The sequence below is a fragment of the Chamaea fasciata genome, unplaced genomic scaffold (genome assembly GCF_029207755.1).
Source record: "Chamaea fasciata isolate MVZ Bird 193981 ecotype frontalis unplaced genomic scaffold, bChaFas1.0.hap1 SCAF_3, whole genome shotgun sequence".
Classification (NCBI taxonomy): Eukaryota; Metazoa; Chordata; class Aves; order Passeriformes; family Sylviidae; genus Chamaea; species Chamaea fasciata.
In genome coordinates, this window is record NW_027094088.1 from 22,794,445 (window position 1) to 22,815,017 (window position 20,573).

The 20,573-nt window shown below is 39.9% G+C and overlaps 1 protein-coding gene across 3 annotated transcripts in view; it reads left to right on the forward strand.

Annotated features, from left to right (window-relative positions):
• The window catches only part of KCNH1 (potassium voltage-gated channel subfamily H member 1), a 177,294-nt gene that overhangs the window by 99,936 nt on the left and 56,785 nt on the right, over positions 1-20,573 (forward strand). Inside the window, exons 10-11 of one of the 3 annotated variants that reach the window (XM_066178347.1) lie at positions 159-355; positions 4,899-5,271. In XM_066178347.1, the coding sequence (XP_066034444.1) occupies positions 159-355; positions 4,899-5,021 (320 nt within the window). In that variant the 3' untranslated portion in view covers positions 5,022-5,271. Of the gene's footprint in view, positions 1-158; positions 356-943; positions 985-4,898; positions 5,272-20,573 lie in introns of those variants that run through there. The other 2 variants (XM_066178349.1, XM_066178346.1) reach the window with 2 other exon arrangements.

Consider the following 20,573-nt stretch of genomic DNA (forward strand, 5'->3'; position numbering starts at 1 on the left):
ATTAAATATTTCAAAGTTTTTTTTTTTTTTCAGACAGTTTTTTTTTTCCTGAGTGCAAAAATAGAAGAAACTTGACTGCATAAACAAGATGTCTGTTCTTTTACATTTTTGGTGAAAATAGCGCTGTTATTGAAAGCAATGCTGTTGATTTTCTGTAGGCAAAGGAGACGTTTTTGGTGATGTGTTCTGGAAGGAGTCGACCCTTGCCCAGTCCTGTGCTAATGTAAGGGCTCTGACTTACTGTGATCTTCATGTGATTAAAAGGGATGCCTTGCAGAAAGTGCTGGAGTTCTACACAGCCTTTTCACACTCCTTCTCCAGAAATCTCATTTTGACCTACAACTTGAGAAAAAGGGTAAGTAGCTGTGATTTTAACATACATCATGTAAATCATCTCACTTTTAAGGACTGTCTGCATGAAAAAAATGAATAGGTTGAATTCTTGAATTTTTTGTGGAGCCCTTTTATAAGATGATTTTTCATAGCTTGCCTAAGAGACCCTGCTAGCATGTAGAGTCAAAAGGCTGTGAGTATTTATTCCAGTGCTAGCTTCAGAGGGAGCTAGACCGTGTGTGTGTGAAAGTATTTTACATTTCCAGGAAGTAGACAGGTTCCAGCATATGTGAAAACTGTCACGCACTTGTGATAAACAGTGTTCGCTGCTTAATGCAACTTCATCGTTTGTAAAGCAGCTAAAAATATTTTAGGAGGTGTTGCATGAAATCACAAGGAAAATAACAGGGAAAATATAAAATCTAATATATGGAACAAAAGTCAAGTACAGTAAACATGAAGAAAAAGTAATGTGAACATGGCATTCTATCAAGAGTCGTTTCTTTCATGATAAATCACATTTTGGAATTACTTTGCTTATCTATAATATTTCCATTTTCTTATCCTTGATTTTTTGGCTCTTTTCATTCCTTGCTGTGTGCCATTCAAGTTACTTTGTCAAATGCAAGTAATCACAATCTAATAGCCCAGTTTAAATCCTCTGTGTAATCTTCAGTGAACAACCTCTGCAGAAATTTATTAAAACTGAGGTAGGTATAATTCAGATTATATGATTTTATGATGGAAGGTAGAAGACAATAATATTACACTGAAAAGAAATACATTAGAGAACCCGTGCTTGCTTTATAAGGGTGTTTGTGATCAGCTAAGGGAATATGTTTGATAGGAGACTTTTTTGTTTCTAAAAATGATTCTCCATAGTAATTTCCAGGTTCCAAGTGAGTCCTAGATATTTAGACATGAAAAAAGAGAAATCTTTTAGTCTTTTAAATCCATTTTGTAAAATTAGACTTAACAAGTAAACATTTTAAAAGATTTTTCTTTAAAAATATATACTTGGTATACTGAAAGTAAAGTAGTGTGATGATATTTTTTATCTGCATATGTTATCAGTATAAAAGAATACAGCTTTTTAGTGTTGGATGAAAGAAGAATGTGTGATCCACTCTTGGGTGAAATAAATCAGAGCTCTGGTAGAAAATTGATGTGATTAAAAACTAAGAAGCAAATTTATATTTGGCGATTTCCTCCTAAGGCTTTTTTCAAATGAAGGTATGCAGCTGAAAGCATATTAAGAGGGATGTCCTGTTAATAAACAGCTCCTTACCTGGTCTTAGTTAATGTAAGAAATAAAATAAATGAAAGAATCTGACATTGCTCTCACCTCAAGAATCACTATCACTGACTGACATATTTTGTAATTAACTCCATGGCTAATGTGGTAATATGCTCTCAGAATATATAACTACTTTTCACTATTTCTTAAAATCTGTAGAAATAGCAAGCTTTGAGGCTTAGAAGGACCAACTTGTTCAAAACTCACAGTAATGCTAGCAGAATTCACATCATTTTGGACCTGCTCTGAACCAAAAGGCCCAACTTTAGAATCAAATACCTACTCCAGAAGTGACACTGTCCCTCCGTATTTATTGGCATTGCTTTTCCCAGGCCAGGTTACAAAATATTTTTTAACCGTTGTGTCACAACTCCTGTGCTGTCAATTTTCTACACAAAGTGTTCCTAATAAAAATGCACATCTTATGATAACAATTTCCATCCAGTTATTCAAATAATTGGATTTTAATTGAGTTGCAGTCAGCAGAAAAGTGGCATTGATTGATAATGGAAGCGAGAGTTTGATGGTTCTAGGTTAACAGACTGTAGCACTATTTATTTTATTAAAAGAAGGCTGATTGCAATCAGAATGCAAATGTTAAATAATGTGAATAATATATGCTCTTGGAAATGTGTGAAAGGTACGATACTTTAGAGATTTGAGGTGATGCACACTAAAAAGGCAACCTTTTAGAATTTGGAATTTATTCTGTTTTAAATATCTGTGATTTTTTTTTATAGAAATAGGTTCCCAGCTTGTCGTTTCTAACACCTCTCTGGTCTATTTCTGCAAATGGAATTTTGTAGAATTAAGATGAACTGGTACCTTCTGTTAGTTACATTTGTGATGTATTGCAAATCCTTTGGAGTATAAATACCAGAATTACACTTTTCATTTCAATAAACTGTTCCATCTCTGGGTCCAGAAGTGTTCAACTAGTTGAAATGTAGATACTGTATATTCCTCCCGAATGTATTCATACAGATTCCAAATACATGATAAAGCAGCTTTGGGCATTTTTTTTTCAGAAAATCTCATATTTTTAGACTTGGTTATTCCTCTGAGGTGTCCCCATCTTCAGGGTACCTATGCCTTTAGCTGGATGTGGTACTGAGCCCCTATGCAGTGCTAGGTGCTTTGTAGCCAAGTTTCACTCAGCTTAAGGGAGCTCTAGCACTGGTCCATTTTTTTTACCATATTCGCATAGTCCTTGGGTGCTGGGTCTCCTCTAGTGAACCCTGCTGGAGCTGGAGCTCCCTGTTCCAGGCCCTTCGGTGCCATTGAGATGTTCCCCCGCTTGCTGGGTGTGGACCCATGTGCTGATGACTGTGACAGAAATAAGCAGACATGCAGGGACGTTGGAAGGTACCCAAACTGGTCAATTGGTCTTGACCTAAGCTAAACGTAGAGCTGGATTTAGGCAAAGTAAAAGGCAACATTCCTTGTGCTGTTCTTCCTACTTGTCTTGAATGTGGTTTGAGCTGAGTTGGGAGGGCAGGACACTTCTGGTCTGTGTATCCCCTTTACACCTTCTGTAGAACAGGCCTGCAGGTATGAAATGTTACTGCCTGTGGTGCTTAAAGGCTTTGTGGCCAAGGGAAAAGTTTCCAGTGCTGTGTGCCTGGCATGTCATTTTTGTCCCTGTCTGTGCTTTGAACGCAGTTACTTTCACTCATTTTCTCAACAAATGCCAGTGAAATATACTCTTTTCTAAAAGTGTCAGCTTGCTGTCAGGTGACTCCCTGAGCAGTTTCCTCAAGTGGCTAAAATCCCTCCTGAAGTTATTAGTTGTCTAGTTACCTCAGAGTGGAGCTCAGACTTAGGAAACTTTTTATTTTTCCTAAAGGAAAAGAGAAAGCAGACCTTTAATTAACTCCTCCTGCTGCCAGTCACTGAAATTTTTACCTAACTGGGAACAGGGGGATAATCATCTGCTGCATCTCTCTTTCCACCATCCTAAGAAACTGAGACTGCAGTCTGTGCCTGCAGGTGCTATGTGTTGGACTTCAAGACTTTGCAGCTGAAAGGAAGGTGATAGAGGTTTTTCAGAGCAATACTTACTGTAACAATGTTCTGAAATTAAAGCAGGTTAACTGGATGTTTCTCTCCATTTCTGGAATCTTTGAGGGGAACCACAATGTGGACACTGGGGGTATTGTGGGAATGTTAAGTGACAAACTCACCCTCATGAAGGATATGCTGGACAAAAGAAATACTGCAGGTTGGGAAGGCAGCAGGATCCATAGGTTGCATGGAGGGGGTCTGGTTTTTCTCAGCAAACATTTAAACACTTCTGGGTTTCCAAATTGGACATCATAACTCCATGTTGGTAGAAGCAGAAAGAGAAAAGCTTGCTTCGTAGCTACCTGCCATTGTCTTTGGCTTGCGATGGGGTGCGAGTTTGCTATCGTTAAGACTGGGAAAGGCCTTTGGCAAATGTTCTGGCTTTGGCAGTTGCTCCTTTCCATGTGTACAAGCTTTGTGACCAATATTAACTTCCACTGGGTTGTACCACCCTGTATATGCTCATTTCATTCTGCTGCAGCCATAAATGATGTTATAGCTCAAATGTCTGCTCACACTACATAAAAGGGAGAATTCTTATACATAATTTATTAAGCTGAGATTTCTCTAGTAAGCCATTTTAGACTGGACAGGGATTAAATGACTAATTCTGAACATTTTGGAGTGTCACGATAGAAAGCACAAGTAGGTTTCCCAGAAACTGAAATTTGTATCCTGCTATAAAAGAAGGAAGGCAGTAGGATCTAGGTATGTTACCGGGATTTTGTTCGAGTGAAAGAAGTGGCAAAGAATGTTCTGCATTTTTACTAATCAAATGTGATTTAGTGAGTTAGAGCCAAAGCTCCTAGTCAGAACATACTTGAGAGAGCAGTGATTGTAACAGAACAGTCTCTCTCCTTGGCAGTGTATGATGACTTGTTTTTGTACATGTTGTGGTGTTTTTATTCTAAGGTATTCCAGCTGTGCCAGTGGACAGGACTCAAGTATCTCTTTCAAAAAGCAATTTTAAAATGTAATTGTGCTTTCCTCTTCAGCATTAATTTAATCTTTTTTTTGTTGATAGTGTAAGCTCTAACTAGAGAGAGAACCTCTCTCAAATCATACATTTCAGCTAGGAGTGCCTCAAGCCCTGATTGTAAATCTCAGGGGGTGTTGGCAGCAGTTTGTTTTTAGATGGGCATCCCATGGGCTTATATTCTACCTTTCCACATGACAAGTTTTAAATGTTTTTTTCATGATACAGGTTCAAAATGGTATCCCAGAATTCTTTCTGGTACACAAAAACCAGAATTGCTGGAAGGTTTCAACAAAACATTCTTACACTGAGAAGAGAAAGGCTTTAATTTTGGAATATGGTCCCATTTGATGATGAATTTCATAATGGTCAAACTGACAGCCTGCTTCTTTCTCCTGTGTTTGTACTCACCGAAACAATCCCACAAGTCCTGTGGGAAGAGGATTTGGATGTTTGACTGGCATGCATCCTACAGCACTGAAAACTAAGGACATTGGACCTGACTGAGATGTCTGGAGGGGCCTGTGGCTTGGGAATTATGCCGAATTCCCAAGGAGGCAAAGTTGTCAATTTCCAAAAAAACTGTCCAAATGTAAATAAACAGTTAAGCAATGTGTTCTTTGCCATGCTGCTTTTTAAAAGCTGTTCAGGGAGTCAGATGCTCTTGTATTCACATTTTCTCTATGTCAGTCTAAACAAAATTTATTTTATTCTGTTTCATCATTGGTAGATTCCAAATTGCATTTTTGCATCTTTTCTCTGGCCTTGGACATGTTAACTTCTATCTGTCTCTAACGGAGAACTGTTTAGCTAGCCCACAGACTTTTGGTCAAATAGACTTTACACTCTGTACTGAAAGTGCTCTGAGGCACTGTGTCATAAAGTTTGCACATCTTCTGTAGGTGATCTTAGTGCTATGTCTGTCAATGAGTTGAGACCTCATGCTTTCAGAAGGATGTGCCCTTGGATTTCTTCCTTCTCCTCCTCTGTAGTTTGCTGTACCCCTCTAGGTAAAGCATTAATACCCACTCTTAGAGAAGGTTTGATGAATTGCAAGCCTTTAACATTCACACATCTACAATGATTGTTGATGTGTGATTGTGTTCAAGCCAAAGTAACTCCATTTATCTATTTTCCAGAAGTTCCAAATTCTAAACTTATTTCTGTTCTATTTAATGCTTAGGACCTGGAGCCGTATAGAGAGGAAGATCTGGCTACAGATAGTTTACATAGTGGGGATGTGTGTGTACAATAGCAAACATAATTAACTAGGAAGTTATTTGGGGAGCCACAGATCCTGGCCAGAAGACCTGCTCCTTCCTAGGTCCCCTCAGTAACCTGTAGGGCTTCCAAAAGTAACCTGCTCCACCATGGGCTTCCATGAGCCCATGGGGTTAACCTGCAGCTCCACAGTCTCCACCTCTGTTATCAACCCACCAACCTACCATGGGTTGCAGGAAAATCTTTGCTGCAGACCTTGGAGTACCTCCTCCCCCTCCTACTTCTCTGACCTTGGTGTCTGCAGAGTTGTTTCTTCCACATGTTGTCAATTCTCTCTCTCAGCTGCTCTAGTGCAGTGTTTTTTACTCTTTCGTATCTAAATTTGTTACCACAGAGGTGCTGCTGACACCCCTGATGGGCTCAGCTCTCGCCTGCGTTGGTTCCATCTCGGACCAAACCACAACTTGCTCTGTCCTATGCGGGGACAGGTTCTGGTGCCTTCTCACAGAAGCCACCTCTGCAGCCTGTCTGCTCTCAACCCCTCGCCACATAAACCCAAAACAGACAACAAAACTGTTCTGTTGCTGTTGCTCCCTACATGATACGTTGTCATGTAAATTGTAGCTGTGACTTAGATAATGCTCTGCGGGTAAGTATCAAAATGCTTCTTTAGAATGCTCTTAAATGACTAATCCCATCTAAACTGATTTAATGAATTCATCACATGTTTGAGATGCCTTCTGCTACTATGAATAATGAGTAATTTTCATACATTTAGGTGCTGTAGTAATGTCTGTGCTGTTGTTATAAAGAGATAGCTTAGTATGCGATGCAAAGCAAGCTGTGCATTTTTCCATAGAAATATTAAGTTGTTGAAATTCTTGATAGGCCATTAAAAGTAACAGAGTTGTCAATAGGTATTAATAATAATCAATAAAATTGATGGGAGATCTGGTAGGGGTGAAATTCAAATTCCAATTCACCTTAAAATGGAAGACTATGATTCTTTTATGAAGCGGATGCTAAAACCATAACTGCCTTGAAGTATCATCAGTAAAAAGAATATTTCCTATTCTCTGCTATTGTAGATTTATAGGTTTTCCCATACAGGTCACTAAATTCTTAACTATCATTTACATTCTGATCACTGAATTAGGAATTAAATACGTGCAGACTAAATTTATAAACCCAGAATTCTGGCTATTTCACAATGTGTTTTCTAAGAATGGAAACTATGTCAATGTTATGTCAATAAAGACATTCCAATTCTGTGTCAGTACTCGGAAGAAAAATGCAGTAAACAGAGCGAGTTCTGGTCAACCAGAAATTGGGATTAAGCACTTCATTCATCAGTCCAGAAACTGAATTGATGCTTTATTTGTTTTTATCACGTTTTGAGGAGACCTGCTTGAATTGTTTTTTAAAGGTTTTTTTTTCCTCAGTGACATATAAAATACTCAGCCTTAAATATATAAGAAAAAATTCTGACTATTTTGAAATCTGTAGATTGTTCATAAAGTCTTTCTGTATATGGGAAAGCTGTTTTGAGTAGATGAAAAATGCCCTTAACCAGGTTGATGGTGAATTAAAATAAAATTTGTTTTCATACTCTTTTAATCCTTAAAAAAGGACACATTTGGCTTTTGTGAAGCTATTTTCAGATGAGTAATAGAAAGTTGACATTAAATAAAGGTTTTATCTCATTTTAACGTGAGACACACACCCACACCAGCTTGTTTATCCCAACAGAAGAAAATACATTACTTTGATTTTTACCCTTCTACCCACGTAGACTAAAGCGTAGAAATAATTTTAATACAGAGAAAGGTTATCCAGAGTGAATGAGGATTCCCCAGAACAGCTCTCCCAAGCCTTTTTAAAGTTGAAAATGCATTTCCTAGGAACTAGGGAAGTTCTAAATGTTGGCCCAGCACCAGGGACAGAAGACAACAATCCAAAAGACAGCGTAGCTACTCTTACACAGTCTGGGAATCTAGTCTTCCTTGTGAAAACAGTGAAATTCTTGCTAGTACATTTACAGTAGGAAGGATTAATCCCAATTTTAAACTCATGCTTTTTCTTAGCAATGTGTTGATTTAGAGAAATAGGAGTGTAATATGTGGAGTCTGTCTGCATGGTGTGTTCACTATGCACGTGGCACTCCACCACTTAGTCCAGTCCTCCACCAAGCTTGCAAAGAGGGGACATTCCAGGGGAATTCAAAGAATTCCTACCCTTTCTCCAGTCTTCTGCTTACCATGACTGAGTGGCCAGAGTTTGAAATTTTTTCTGTATTTCGAATTCAAAAAATTAGGTATGGGGTTTTTTTGGTGCCTGTCATCTTGGTCTGTGTGTATGTGTGTGTGTATATGTATATATATATATATATATGTACAGTGACTTACTGCTGAAGCTCCCAAGTAATTCCAATGTCACACATTCTTTCTAATATATTCATGTCTGCTACCCAGGCTTTTTTTGCATGTGTGTGCCATGTTTTATCATGTATTATAATTGCACTAATTATGTCAATGTCATGGTAACCTTTGTGGCCTGGTGGTTTCATGTTTTGGTATAACCTGGTGCTTCACTGTGAAGCACTACTGACCAAGCAAAAGACAGAACAGTGACTTGATACCTTCCTGTATTATTTTTTTCTAAAAATGATCTTTCTGGTCTGGGAAGCAGCTGGGTCCAGGACAAACTTATTAAAAGGAAATGATTTCCTGGCATAACAGCTTTGACCTTCTGGTCTTCTCTAGGGTCACTAAGGGCTGAACTCATATGATTGCTGATCCAAACAAAACCTGTTCAAGGTACTCCATGAAGGAGAGAAAATGCAGATAATTCTGCAATATGAAAGCTGAGTTACGTTGGCCAACCTACTTCTTGAGCAATCAACTTTATAATCTAAGTGATCCAATTGGTCATTTTTTGGCATTGCAATGAAAGCTGAAATAACTGTGTCCGTGGGAAAACAAGCAAAAAAAAAAAGAGAAAGTAGAAGAAACTAAATTCTGGAGGTTGCAGCTAGTGTTGTGTAGAGACTTTGTGATCATGGCTCCATACCAAACCATTCCTCAAACTCCGTTTTCGTGCTGAAACATTGAGACTTTTATTGTAACTATGAGCTCTTGGACAGTAAGACAACAGCGGTCCTTTCCCTCTCTGTGGGCTTCAGTCAGGTCTCCATATTTCCTCTGAGGGCTCTATTTGCTGTGCCACATGATGGGCATAAAGAAAGTAGTTCACCTCAAATGCAACAAATCATGTTAAGATTTTGTGTGAACCAAAGCAGTTTCCCAGCTTGATCTGGGAAAAGATAAACCTCAAACACTGAAAGGTCAAACTAACCCATGTGTGTAGACAGCTGATGTTTTTCCTGTGTCCATCCTAGAGAATCAGCCTTTTAGTTGCCTCTGAATGAGCATCCTACGGGGGGAGAGCAGCCAGGAGCATGGCACATTCCTTAGCCTCAGGCCTGCTGCGAGGAGTCGCGCAGAGTCGCGCAGGTAAAGCGGTGTCTGATGTCAACCTGCTCTGCAGGCTGCCGCCCATTCCAGCCTGACTTTGGAGTGTTTGATTGCTGGGTCTGAAGTGGAGTAACAACGAGGTGTGGCCTTGTGAGAGTTTCTGCATTTGAAATCCAGCATGCTTTGCCATCATGGGAATGAACCAATTGCAAACAAAACTTGATAGGGCACCTTGCCAGTCATCTGCTGTAACTGTGGCTACCAACTAACTATTCCTTCAGCTAAAGTCAAGTGTTAAGGAGTGTGTTGGCCTGTGGCTCAGTATAAGAACTTTAAGAAATACATTGAGAGTAAGATCACAAATCATCCCTTCTTATTTGGTATTAATTTTGTAACCAACAACTGGGTTATTGTTCAAACTGTGTATGATTCCTTCCTCAAAAGGAAGTGCACTTTGTTATGTGCTATGTCAAACACCTGTTTGAGTTCAGATTTTCAAACAGAAAGTTGATACCTGGCACTGATGTAGAATGTAAAATCTTTGTACAAGTGAATGTACTAAGTGGGTTTTTTGAGTAATTCTTTCTAAATTAGCAGACTGCAGAGGGGTCTTAGTTCCTCTTGAAAATATTCATATTTACCCTCTTTTAATGGCTTTTTTTTGTTGTTGTTTCCATTAATTTTCTCTTTTGCTTTTTACATTACAGGATGGGGGGTGAACTTCAGCATCTTGTGTGTTTATATATATGTATATATAAAAATAGAAAGACGCGCACGTGTATATATATGTATATACGGCGTGTTCAGTAATACCTCTCTCAACTGAAGCAGGAGTTTACAGTGGTAGGCTACTCTGAGCATACTCAGTGTCCCAAAGTGCTGTCCTTGTAGGACTTGGAATGGGAATTTCACTATCCACAAACAGCCATGCAGCTGGGCATGAAAGGATCATAATTAACCACAGGTCCAAACTCATTGTCTCTCTGTGCAGCTGTGGGACTGCATAACGTTTTCACCAGTTTTTTATCAGGAGTTAAGTCTGCTAATCCATTTTTAATTAGTACACCATTATGAATGTGAAAACCCAATACCCAATTAAGTCTGGACTTTAATACTTTGTGCTTTTACTACCATATACGTTTGTAGTTCTTCTTTTTGTTGCCATCTCCTGGGGTCTTTTCCAAACACAGAAAGTAAACACTCCACACATGCACTGTTCCAAGTCTTTGGGACTTGGCAAACCACATCTGCAGCATTTCCCCAGCATTCCCCAACCTGGCTTTGCCTTGCAATTCATCTAACCATATTGTTCCTCCATCTTAAAATTTCAGAGGATATGCTTCCACCATTCTGACATACTTCATGGTTGGTCATTTGTCCTGTATGCTCTGTAATAAATATACTGTGCAACAAAATTTTTTCATTGTTCATTTACACAGCTGACATCAGACAATCCAAGAAGATTTCTGCCACAATAATTTTGTAATATATTAGATGATTTACTTTTGTAAGCATTGTCTTTGTGTGAAAATACAGAATTATGTCCCCTTTTTGGAATCTTCTTTTTTACTTTGATTCTTAAAAAAACCCCACCAAAACCCAAACTCAAACAAAATACTTTTAAAGGAACTAATGTTATACCCAGGTTGACTGGAATAGATACATCCGTGTCTCCCATCTTCAAGGATGATGGCTGGATTTAGTATAAAATTTAACTGTCATGTAAATTCCTGCATTCTTTGTTGTGCTGCAGAAGTGAGACACATTGCAGTCTTCCTCTTAAGTAAGGGGACGTGCAATTTGTTGTTTTTCAAGGTTTTGCTGTTACTTCACAGTAACTGCAAAGATGTTATTTATGGCCACTTATTATCTTGATTAATGAAAACAAAATTGCTGTTGATTTCCATCACATACTTGATCAGATGGTTGACTAGAGTGGAAATATGAGGATTCTGTAACCTTTTGTCATGGTCAGATGCAAAGCAATAACAGGAAGAAAATAATGTTAGCCCTAACAAATGGATATTAACTTCACCATTAGAAATTTGGTGCACCATAGAAATATTAACCTTTGGTTTTCCTTGCCTGCATTTTTGAAATTGCTCAAGCAACAAGTCTTGTAGGACTAAAAGTTTCAGTGGCTTACATGTTCTCAGTAATTATCCTGTACCCTTTCTGAAAGAGGAGATTCACATTTAGTCCAATAACAAATTCATGGGAGTGAGTGGAAAAAGAAACAATGAAAAGCTTTTATTTGGAATGTCATTTGGGATGAGTTATATCCTGTAACATAAAAGCATTACAGTAGTCTTTTTCAGCAACCTTGAAAATGGTCATTTGTCTTTGACAATCAAAACTAGTTCAAAAGACTTCGTAAATTACCTTCAGTATTCATACCCAAACCATTCTGTAACACAGATGCAGCCATGAAGGGAGTCTGGAAAATTTGTGGCTTCTGGTTTGTAATATATTCCCCAAATTTATAAAAGTTCATCTAAATTTGCAATTGCTCTGTTATTTTTAGATGTAGCATATTTGTTTGTGATGTGGAGGGATAACTTAAAAAATACTGAGGGGGTGTTTCTTGGTATGCTTTCTGAGAATCTCTCATTAAATATTGCATATTGCTTGTTTCACCACATTTTCCAATCAGTAAGATTTTCCAAACCCCATCATGCTCTTCAGAGAGCTGTTCAGAAAGCATGCTTTGTGGAATTATAAGGCCCCTACCAAATTAGCTTTAACAATATTTTCATTTTATTACATGTTGGAATTTCTTTACTGGACATTTTAAGGTATACAGATGAAGCGCTTCATCCAAAGGGCTCAAATGGGACTATATTTCTTTATTTCTTTTTTATAAGATATTGAATGATTTATTGGCTTTATGTGAAGGGAAACTGAAATGTAAAGGATTAAGTGACTCGCTGTCTTGTACAGTGATCCTCAGTGATAATGAGGAATGGAACCAGGATTTTCTAGTCGTATGTTCTACTCTGTGTAGAAAGACCTTTGAAGGTCTGCAGCACGCGGCACAGGATGTTGAATGTTGAATTATGCTTTGTGTAGTGGAAGAGCAGGCTCTAGTTTTGTGCTGCAGTCTTGCAAAGGGCTTTGTGTCTGCTTTGAAACAAAACCCTGTAGGTATTTATTAGTACATACAGGTGTACTGAAGAAAGCAGCTGAATGAGCAAAAACAAGGACAGGGTTGTCAGGAGAGGCCAGAAAAATGGTACTTGAAATACAGGTTTGTCCTTCTTCCCCCTGTTGAATGCTGCATGTACCACAAGAGGCTCTCAGTAGAGAAGCTAGTTGAACAGAGAAAGAGGCAGGAGACAAGTGGAGCATCTGGTATCTCTCCGTGGGGGTGGGTGAAGAAAATCTGGATGATGGAGCTGCTGGTGCTCTGTGATCCACAAAGCTATAGGACAGCAGTTGGTGACTGGGGATAGAGACAGCTCAGCATTTCAGTGTTTTACTACACCAGGTGGACCCAGTAAAAACAACAAAGAGCAACCTCAAATTATCTCACCAACTTTTCCCCTATCTGGCCCCCTAAGAGACCTTTCAGATTGCGTCATTTGACTGCCTTCCACTCCTTCCTGACAACAGAAGTTGCAATACAGCAACATCTACACTCTCATGATCCCCGAGGAATATTATCAAAGCAACCAGCAGAAGAAGATGAAGAAGTCTGGTGACATTACTGCACTTGAGGTCCTTTTTCAGCTGTCTGTATCCAAAGTTGCTCTAGTACCCAAGACTTAACCTACCAACACAGTGCCTTCTAGAAAGTCTGGCATGAGACCACGGTGGTACCCACTGCACATGGTCTTATGGCTCCCATAACACATCCTTAAGCCAGGGCCCCAATATAGAATCACAGAATAGTGAGTGAGAGGGACCCTTAAAGGTCATCTAGTCTGACTGCACTGCAGTGAGCAGAGGCCTCTTCAACTAAATCAGATTGTGCAGAGTCCCATTCAATTAACCTTGAATGTCTTCAGCAATGGGGCATCTACTATCGACGATTGATGGAGAGACAGGAAGACTGATTTTGGTGATCAGAATTTGATTTTTCTCAGGTTTTCCAAGAGCTTATATACCATTTCAGTAAGGTTAGTAATTTCTACTGCAATAATTAGGTTAAAAGATCATACAAGTAACTTATGCATTTTACAACATCTTTCATCTAGGGGGTTGGTTGAATTTCTCCTCTTCCAGTAAGCAGGTTTAATCCCATCTTCTCATAATCTCAAAGTTCTGTTTGTCCCTGCCATGGCATCCTAGTCATCAGACTGGCTATGCTAATTAAAAGTGTCTTACTCTCTGTCTTGTGTATTCCCACAATCTACCACCTCAGTGGGCAGCCTGGTCCAGTGATTTACCACACTTGTAAAAATTGCTGCCTCAAAAGCTGTGTGGCATGGGTATGAGCCCCGTATCTCCCACTGGACAGGTTGTGCTGCTGGACCTCTGCCGCAGTGGTCATCAAAAGCAATCTTAATTGCTATTTCCACGTGGTACCTAAATGGTGCATGATTGATCCTGATGTTCCTCCTGTGTGAGCATGAGCGACAAAGCTGCTTTAAGGACCAGAATAGACATAACACTTGCATCCTGCAGCCCTCCCACTTTAGAGAAACAACATGTGATCAAGCTGCTGCTCCATGGTTGCTGGGTGAGTGCCAGCTGTGAGTTGGTTGCTCAGACTCCCCAGATTCACTTAGCAACTGTGTGTGCTTGGGCTATGAGGCTGACTTGTCACAGCATGCACACTGCCCGAGCACAATGTCAGGTCATGTTTTCCTTTGGGATTTACTCTGCATGTGTGATTTGCTGTGTTCTGCCCACCAGCAGCGGTGCCCCACACCTCCTGAGCAGCCTTTGAAGGTGACCTGGGCCATCCATGTCCCTTCAGATGGGCGGGACATCGCACGCTCCGTGAGCCGTGTCATATTCTGAGTTGTGGGACCATCTTCTCAGGAGACAGTGCTGGAACCAAGAGCCTGAGGAAGCAGGGAGAAGGGTGGTTCTGCTCCAAACCTGTTTGTGAGCAAACAGGTCTGTTGGAACAAGCAGCTGGAGGTCAGTGGTGGTTGACTTTTCACGAACAGGCCTTGATGAGCCTAGGGAGTCAGGTAAGGAAGGCTGGCCTCTCAGAGATCGGGGCTTCTCCTGCTTCTGATTTCTTTTTCCATTTCCCTCACCTTGCCTGAAGAGATGCTGGCAGGTAGCAGAGCTAGGCAGGATCCCTTCCATAGGACTGCTTTGTACTGTGGGAGTGGTGTGGACAGCCGATCTGTTAACAGAGACTGGATGGCCTTAGCTGCCAAGGGATGGTGGGGTCTGTTGCAGCAGGTTCCCTCTCAGGGATGCACTGAAGACCAGGTAGAGCCTGCTTGAGACACCAGGCTGGACAGCAGCGGAGAAGACAACATTCCTGATCCAGCCTGAGGCCGTCTGGCATATGCAGTGCTCAGGAACATTCTGAAAGGGCAGCTTGACAGTGAATACTGGTAATTTTACCACAGAAGCATCAAAGTTAGTTAATCTGGAAGAAAATAAGATTTTTACAAACAATTACTGTTCTTCTGAGCTATTTGGAGGTTTCTGGCACAAACTATTCAAAGCAAAAACTCTAGCACAGTACAGTGCAGGGCATTTCATGGTTTATGGAGCTGTGCAGAAAAAAAAAAAAAAAAAAAAAGGAATAGTTCTTATGTCTGGGGGCCTCCTAAAATGGATCTGTCACCAAGGGTGAACACTTCTACTGAAGAAATTCCTAGGTTTCTAGTCTCTTTATTTTGTAAATGCTGAATGTGAATTCTGCATGGTCAGTAAGGCAAGACGGCAAGACTGAGCGGACAGGAGTAGGGTGTGAAGATGCAACAGTAATAATGATATTAGTAATGATAAGCTAAACAAACTACCTTTGTAATGTAAAGAAAGCTAATGTTAGTCATTATTTGTCTATTGTTGGATCCACGACTCTTTAGTTCCCACATGCTTATCTTAGGACATACTAATCATGCTAGCATTAGGAAGTTTCCCATTTTATTTTTTGTTTAGGGTATTGATGTGTCAACTTGCATTAAATGCAGAAAAAGAGTAACACTTTAATAGCATAACATTATTTGTTTAAGATTGTGTTGTGATATAAATATTCTTTGTTTCCTATTAAAAAGCTTCAATTGCCTTTAGACATCCTAAGTGATTTAGAGAAACAGACAAATGATTTGATTTCGATTTTGTTTTATACTCCAATGAAGCAAACAACAGATTTGGAACAAGCTGCTTGCTAGACACTGGAAATTAAACTGCTCTTTTTACTGGGCACTGGTAAAGCGTCTCTGCTTTTCCTGATGGCAGACAAGCATGAAATACATTGACTCATGCTTGTTAGGGTGCCATCAAGCTCCTTTTATTTCCTTGATTATGATTCTAGTGCTGCCACCCAGGCAGGAGCTTCCATTTGATTTCCCTTGAAACCTGTGCTTTCCAGAGAACATCTCCCCTCTACAACCTGGCGTGAGTTACATTGTGAGGGACTGAGTTGCAGGGCTCTACAAAGCTTGTAATTTAAAGCTTGTAACTGAATGCAGAACGTCTAAGTTTTTTCTTACCCCTTTAGGTGGGAATCTGCAGGAGTACAGCACTGGGAGAGACTGGAGCAGGGGCTTTGGAAAACAACAATAGCCTAATTTCAACTGATAAACCTGTTTTGATAAGGCCATTGTTGAAACGAAGGTTTTGATGCCTGAGTGTGATACTGTGAAGCACTCTTGTTCAGGTCATTGCTGGGCCTTAGTAGGTCTTCTCAGAGCTGGAAGCCAGCAGTCAGCTGCTCTTTGCAGAAGGACATGTGAGCAAACCACTCACCCAAGTGCCTTAAGCAATCATGAGTGCTTCTTATCTGGCTTGCTTAACGGCAATCCAAGATTAAATGTTTAAAGGCAGGTTTCTTGCTTGCATGACACTTTTTCAGGCTCTAAAAGTGCTATAAATAACCTATTTTCACCTGATTAGTTTCAATTCTTGTACCACTAAAATATTTGCTTTTCTTCCCCCCTTCTTTTTCTAGTTCTGTCCAGGTTTATGGAGGCTCTCACTGCCTTTATGACTGTGTTATCTCAGTGTCTTTTGGAGAAGCACGGAGCAAATCCACTATCATCTGAACATCTGCCTTATGTCGTTTATTCTTTCTCATCTCTTTTCCTTGGAGAAGTAAATGTATATTCAGTATCCTGGTTTACTTTGGTCAGGATTTTTAGTATATGTATGTTAAAGAAGGTTGAGCCTATGCCCCAAGAACAGCAAATGATAATAGCTTTTTAAAAGCAAAGTGAAGTGATTATGCCTGATTACATTTTCTTGATGAGATGCATCTTGTGGGCAGTATGGCTATTTTCTCTAGGAGTGAAGGGCTAAAGAGTTGTTCACTGGAATTACTTCTGTCTTTTAAAAGGTTATATTTCCTCTCTTAAGTGTTTCAAGAGTGTTACAAATATGACTGTGTAAAAATCAGCAGATGCTCTGGCAATCTGATAGATCTCCTTTTTTTTGTTTAAGAAAAACATGCAATAAAAAAAAATCAATCTTGGTGTTTCATAGGGCATTTTATTTGGTATTTGTCTTGATTTTACAAAATTTGAGTGACTCTGTTAAGTCTAACTTATGTTCTTTCTACTAGTGCTACTGAAGAAAAAAGTGTGTTTCCTCACATGAGAATATTAATTACTGGATGGTCTCTTCAACTGCTGGTGAGAAAGCAAACTGTTACTTGTTTCAAAGTTGCACAGGATTTGAAGATCCAGTTGCCACAGTTGATGTGTTTTGGTGATGAACTGAGAGCACCTAAATCTCTGAGGCTTTTTTAACTGATGTTCTTACAGCTTCTCTCTCTTTTGCTCTGACTCACATCTTGGATGTATTGTGTATTGTGTAACCTGCCAGCCAATTGCCTGCTAAGAAAAATTTAGCTGCAGGGATTATTATTAAGTATGTCTAATAATTTTCATATTTTATTGGATCTATTATTGGATCATTATGCAACCCACCACTCAGTGGGACTAGGCAGAAAAGATAGGGCAGGACTGGATGCTGATAAACAGAAACCACTTGGTATGCTCAGCCAGACAGTGGGGGTCCTCTGGCACAGGTGATCTGTTTAAAGCTGTCTTGCTTTGTAGCACCCCAAAACCAAAGCCATTTCCTCCCACTATAATCTTAGGTCCCTGGGGACAGGGGACTGCCACCAGCTGCTCTATAGCTGCTGGTTGGACCCTTCTGCTCTCACAAGACCCTAAACATAAACCACATGTATTTACGTTTTTGCGTGTAGTAGGGAAGGATTTAAGTGTGATTCAAAACAGTGGCAAAATACACTGGAAACTGCATAGTAAATCACCATATGTTCCAGAGGAAATGCCAAACAAAGTCATGATTGCTTTATATGTGCACAGCTGACTGGCAAGCATTAAGGCAGACTCCTGATGGGGAATGCCATCATATGCTTTTCTTCTCTGTGCTATATCAGAGCATGATTAGAGCCCATCTGCTTCCCTTGGTGCTGGGAAAGGGTAGGAAAACACTCAGCCTGAAGTTTTGCTGCTGGAGCATTCACACCAGGAAAAAAGAAGCTAAACCCAAGGAGCTCTCCTAGATACGTTTGTTCTCAATTTACTTTGAAGTAGAAAAATTTTAAAAATTATTTAAAATTCCCTTGCTTCTGCAACTCGTACTGCTCTGGCTTTATGTTTGTGTTGTGAGAGCCTCATGTTTTCTAGCTGTGGTTCTCACCAGGCATGTCTGGGAACAAACCTCAGCCGTGTGTGCTGGGTAGGCTGGCTAATACAACTGGGGGGGGGGTCTGCAAGCATCTCGGTTCTTTTAACCTGTGCCAGCATGGTGTGTTCAATGCCTCACTAAAGCCCCAAGTGCAGGGGTAAGAGCTGTGGTGTTTGCTGACATGTTTGGCAATCTGTTTGCGTTCTTGCCAAACTCTTTAAGAATACTTCAAATATCTGATAGAAAGTCATAGAAATGACTCATGACTAATTCTTTTTTTTTCTTTATTTTTAATTAAAGCCGATTTATTTTAAATACAGTAATTTAGCGTTCTCCAAACTAGACACTTCTGTGGCCTGGAGTTGCTGTGCACCGATAGCATTGACTGCTGTGACACCTACTGGCCGAGGCGAGCAGGGAAAAACCTCAGGACGCTTCCTCCATCCTCTTCCTAATGCTAATTCCATCTCCTAATGAGCTGGGTTCTTGCATAAGCACAGCAGTGGTGGTGACTCTTGAAACGACTTCTTTTAAACGTCATCTCCTTTAATACATGTCCCGGTACTTTGTGCACCAAGAAAACTAGAAAATCACTTTTCTTTTTGCTTATAGCTTTCCTTTCCATTCCTAGTCGGTCTTTAATCTTCACCCTCTTTGTTTCATCTGTCTTATCTTTACCCAAGTTTCTTTTTTATCATCCCTTAATAGTATTGGGAACTGCAGGAAGTCACTTTGAAGCCTACTTTGAATTGCCTTCCTCTCCTAGAACAGTTCTTCTTCATTAGCTATGATCATTTCTTCAGTGCTTGAGACCTATTATCATTCTTATTGCCCTGTTAGGCATTCCACTTTTCTGGGAAAGGTAAGGAGCCATTCATGCAATTCCTTCTATGAAATCTCATACCTGAGGAGCTTTTGTGAGTATTGAGAAAAATGGAGTTTTTCTGTATATATAAAAATAAAGATCTTAGTAATTCACAATAAAAACAGCTTTGCATCTCCCCTGAACAATGACGAATGGATTACATTGAAGGACTATAGGGAGATTTTCTGTACTCTTCTTCAGAGGGATAGTTTTTCTGCACTTCAGCTGTGCTGTAATCTTCTGAAAATGCATTCTCTTCTGTGTGATTCTGGAACATACCACCAATGCAAAAAGTTACACAGAGGCCTTCTCAGGTTGTTCTTTCTTTGAAAGACAATTTATGTTCTAAAAGCTTGAGTAGTTCCAAAGAAGTTAAAATCGCATGAGGTGACTTGATTGAATCTGGTAGATCTCAGGGGCTGTTAGCAAGGAATCCCTGATGTCTCCTCCTCTCTGTTTCTGGTGCATACTTCTGTCATTTCTTTTGTGACAGAACTCCACTCTTCAGACTCTGTCTGCAGCCACTTTCAGTTCACTGTCATGGCAGAAAGAGAGAGGATGGGTCATGGGAATTCCAGTCTGATGGGCACCATTGGGTATCAGCAAAGGACAAGAAGTGACTGGGAAGCAGGGATGTGGAAGCTGCTGGAGTGGAAAGAAGGTTAGTGAGGTTTCCCCCTTTCTGGCAGCAACAACCTGATAAACTCAACTGTTGCAGTAAGTTTCCCTATGTAAAAAAAATATAATAAAAAAAATTGTTGTCTCATGCTGCCTTTTCCCCCTCTCTGGTCTGCCATCTCTATGGAGTCTTGCAGTGAACTGTGGGTTGTGCTGCCATTCTTCTGTCTCTTCTTTTCTCAGGTTCTGGGCAGCTTTTTGCATTATGTTTTTAGTGCAGTGTCTGCCTCCTGGCTAGCCCATCTGGCAGCGTGCCCAACATGCCTCCTCTCTCTCTTCTCCCTTGGGGGAGAGTTGAGTTTGCCTTTACAGTACAAAGTAATTCCATACCAATGAACACAAGACTTTAAAAGTGTTTTCCTCTAGAACTGAAATGCTTTTAGCATACCCCTGGAAGTTATGGAGCTGGGAGGAAAATAGGAAACTGAGCAAGGTTTTACATTCCTTAAGAATTCAGTGAGAAGTTGAGATTATGTGTATTTTTATCCCAAAAGATCATGGTATTGAGGATTTGCATTGGTGGTCTACAATAATTAGAAATTGTGTCAGTCTATAGTCTGTAATTAAGAATGAACTGAGATGAGTTAACAAGCTCAGCATCAGAGGAAAGGAGAGAATCTGTCTGACAGCTGAGATGGTCAAAATAGTGTTGCTCACAAATTCCTCCTGAGCAGATGAATTGACTTTGCTATGCCAATCACCACAGACTTTGTTTTTCAACTTGAAGAGATCTGTCCTAGGACACAATATATTCTGGTTCATGGCTATTTTACTTGTCTGACACTATTCTGACTTCAGAATTTATTTTTAAAAGTTGGGTTTGTGCAGTGATGCATGCTACTGCAAGGTGCTGAGGAGTTCCTGTTGATCTGTGCC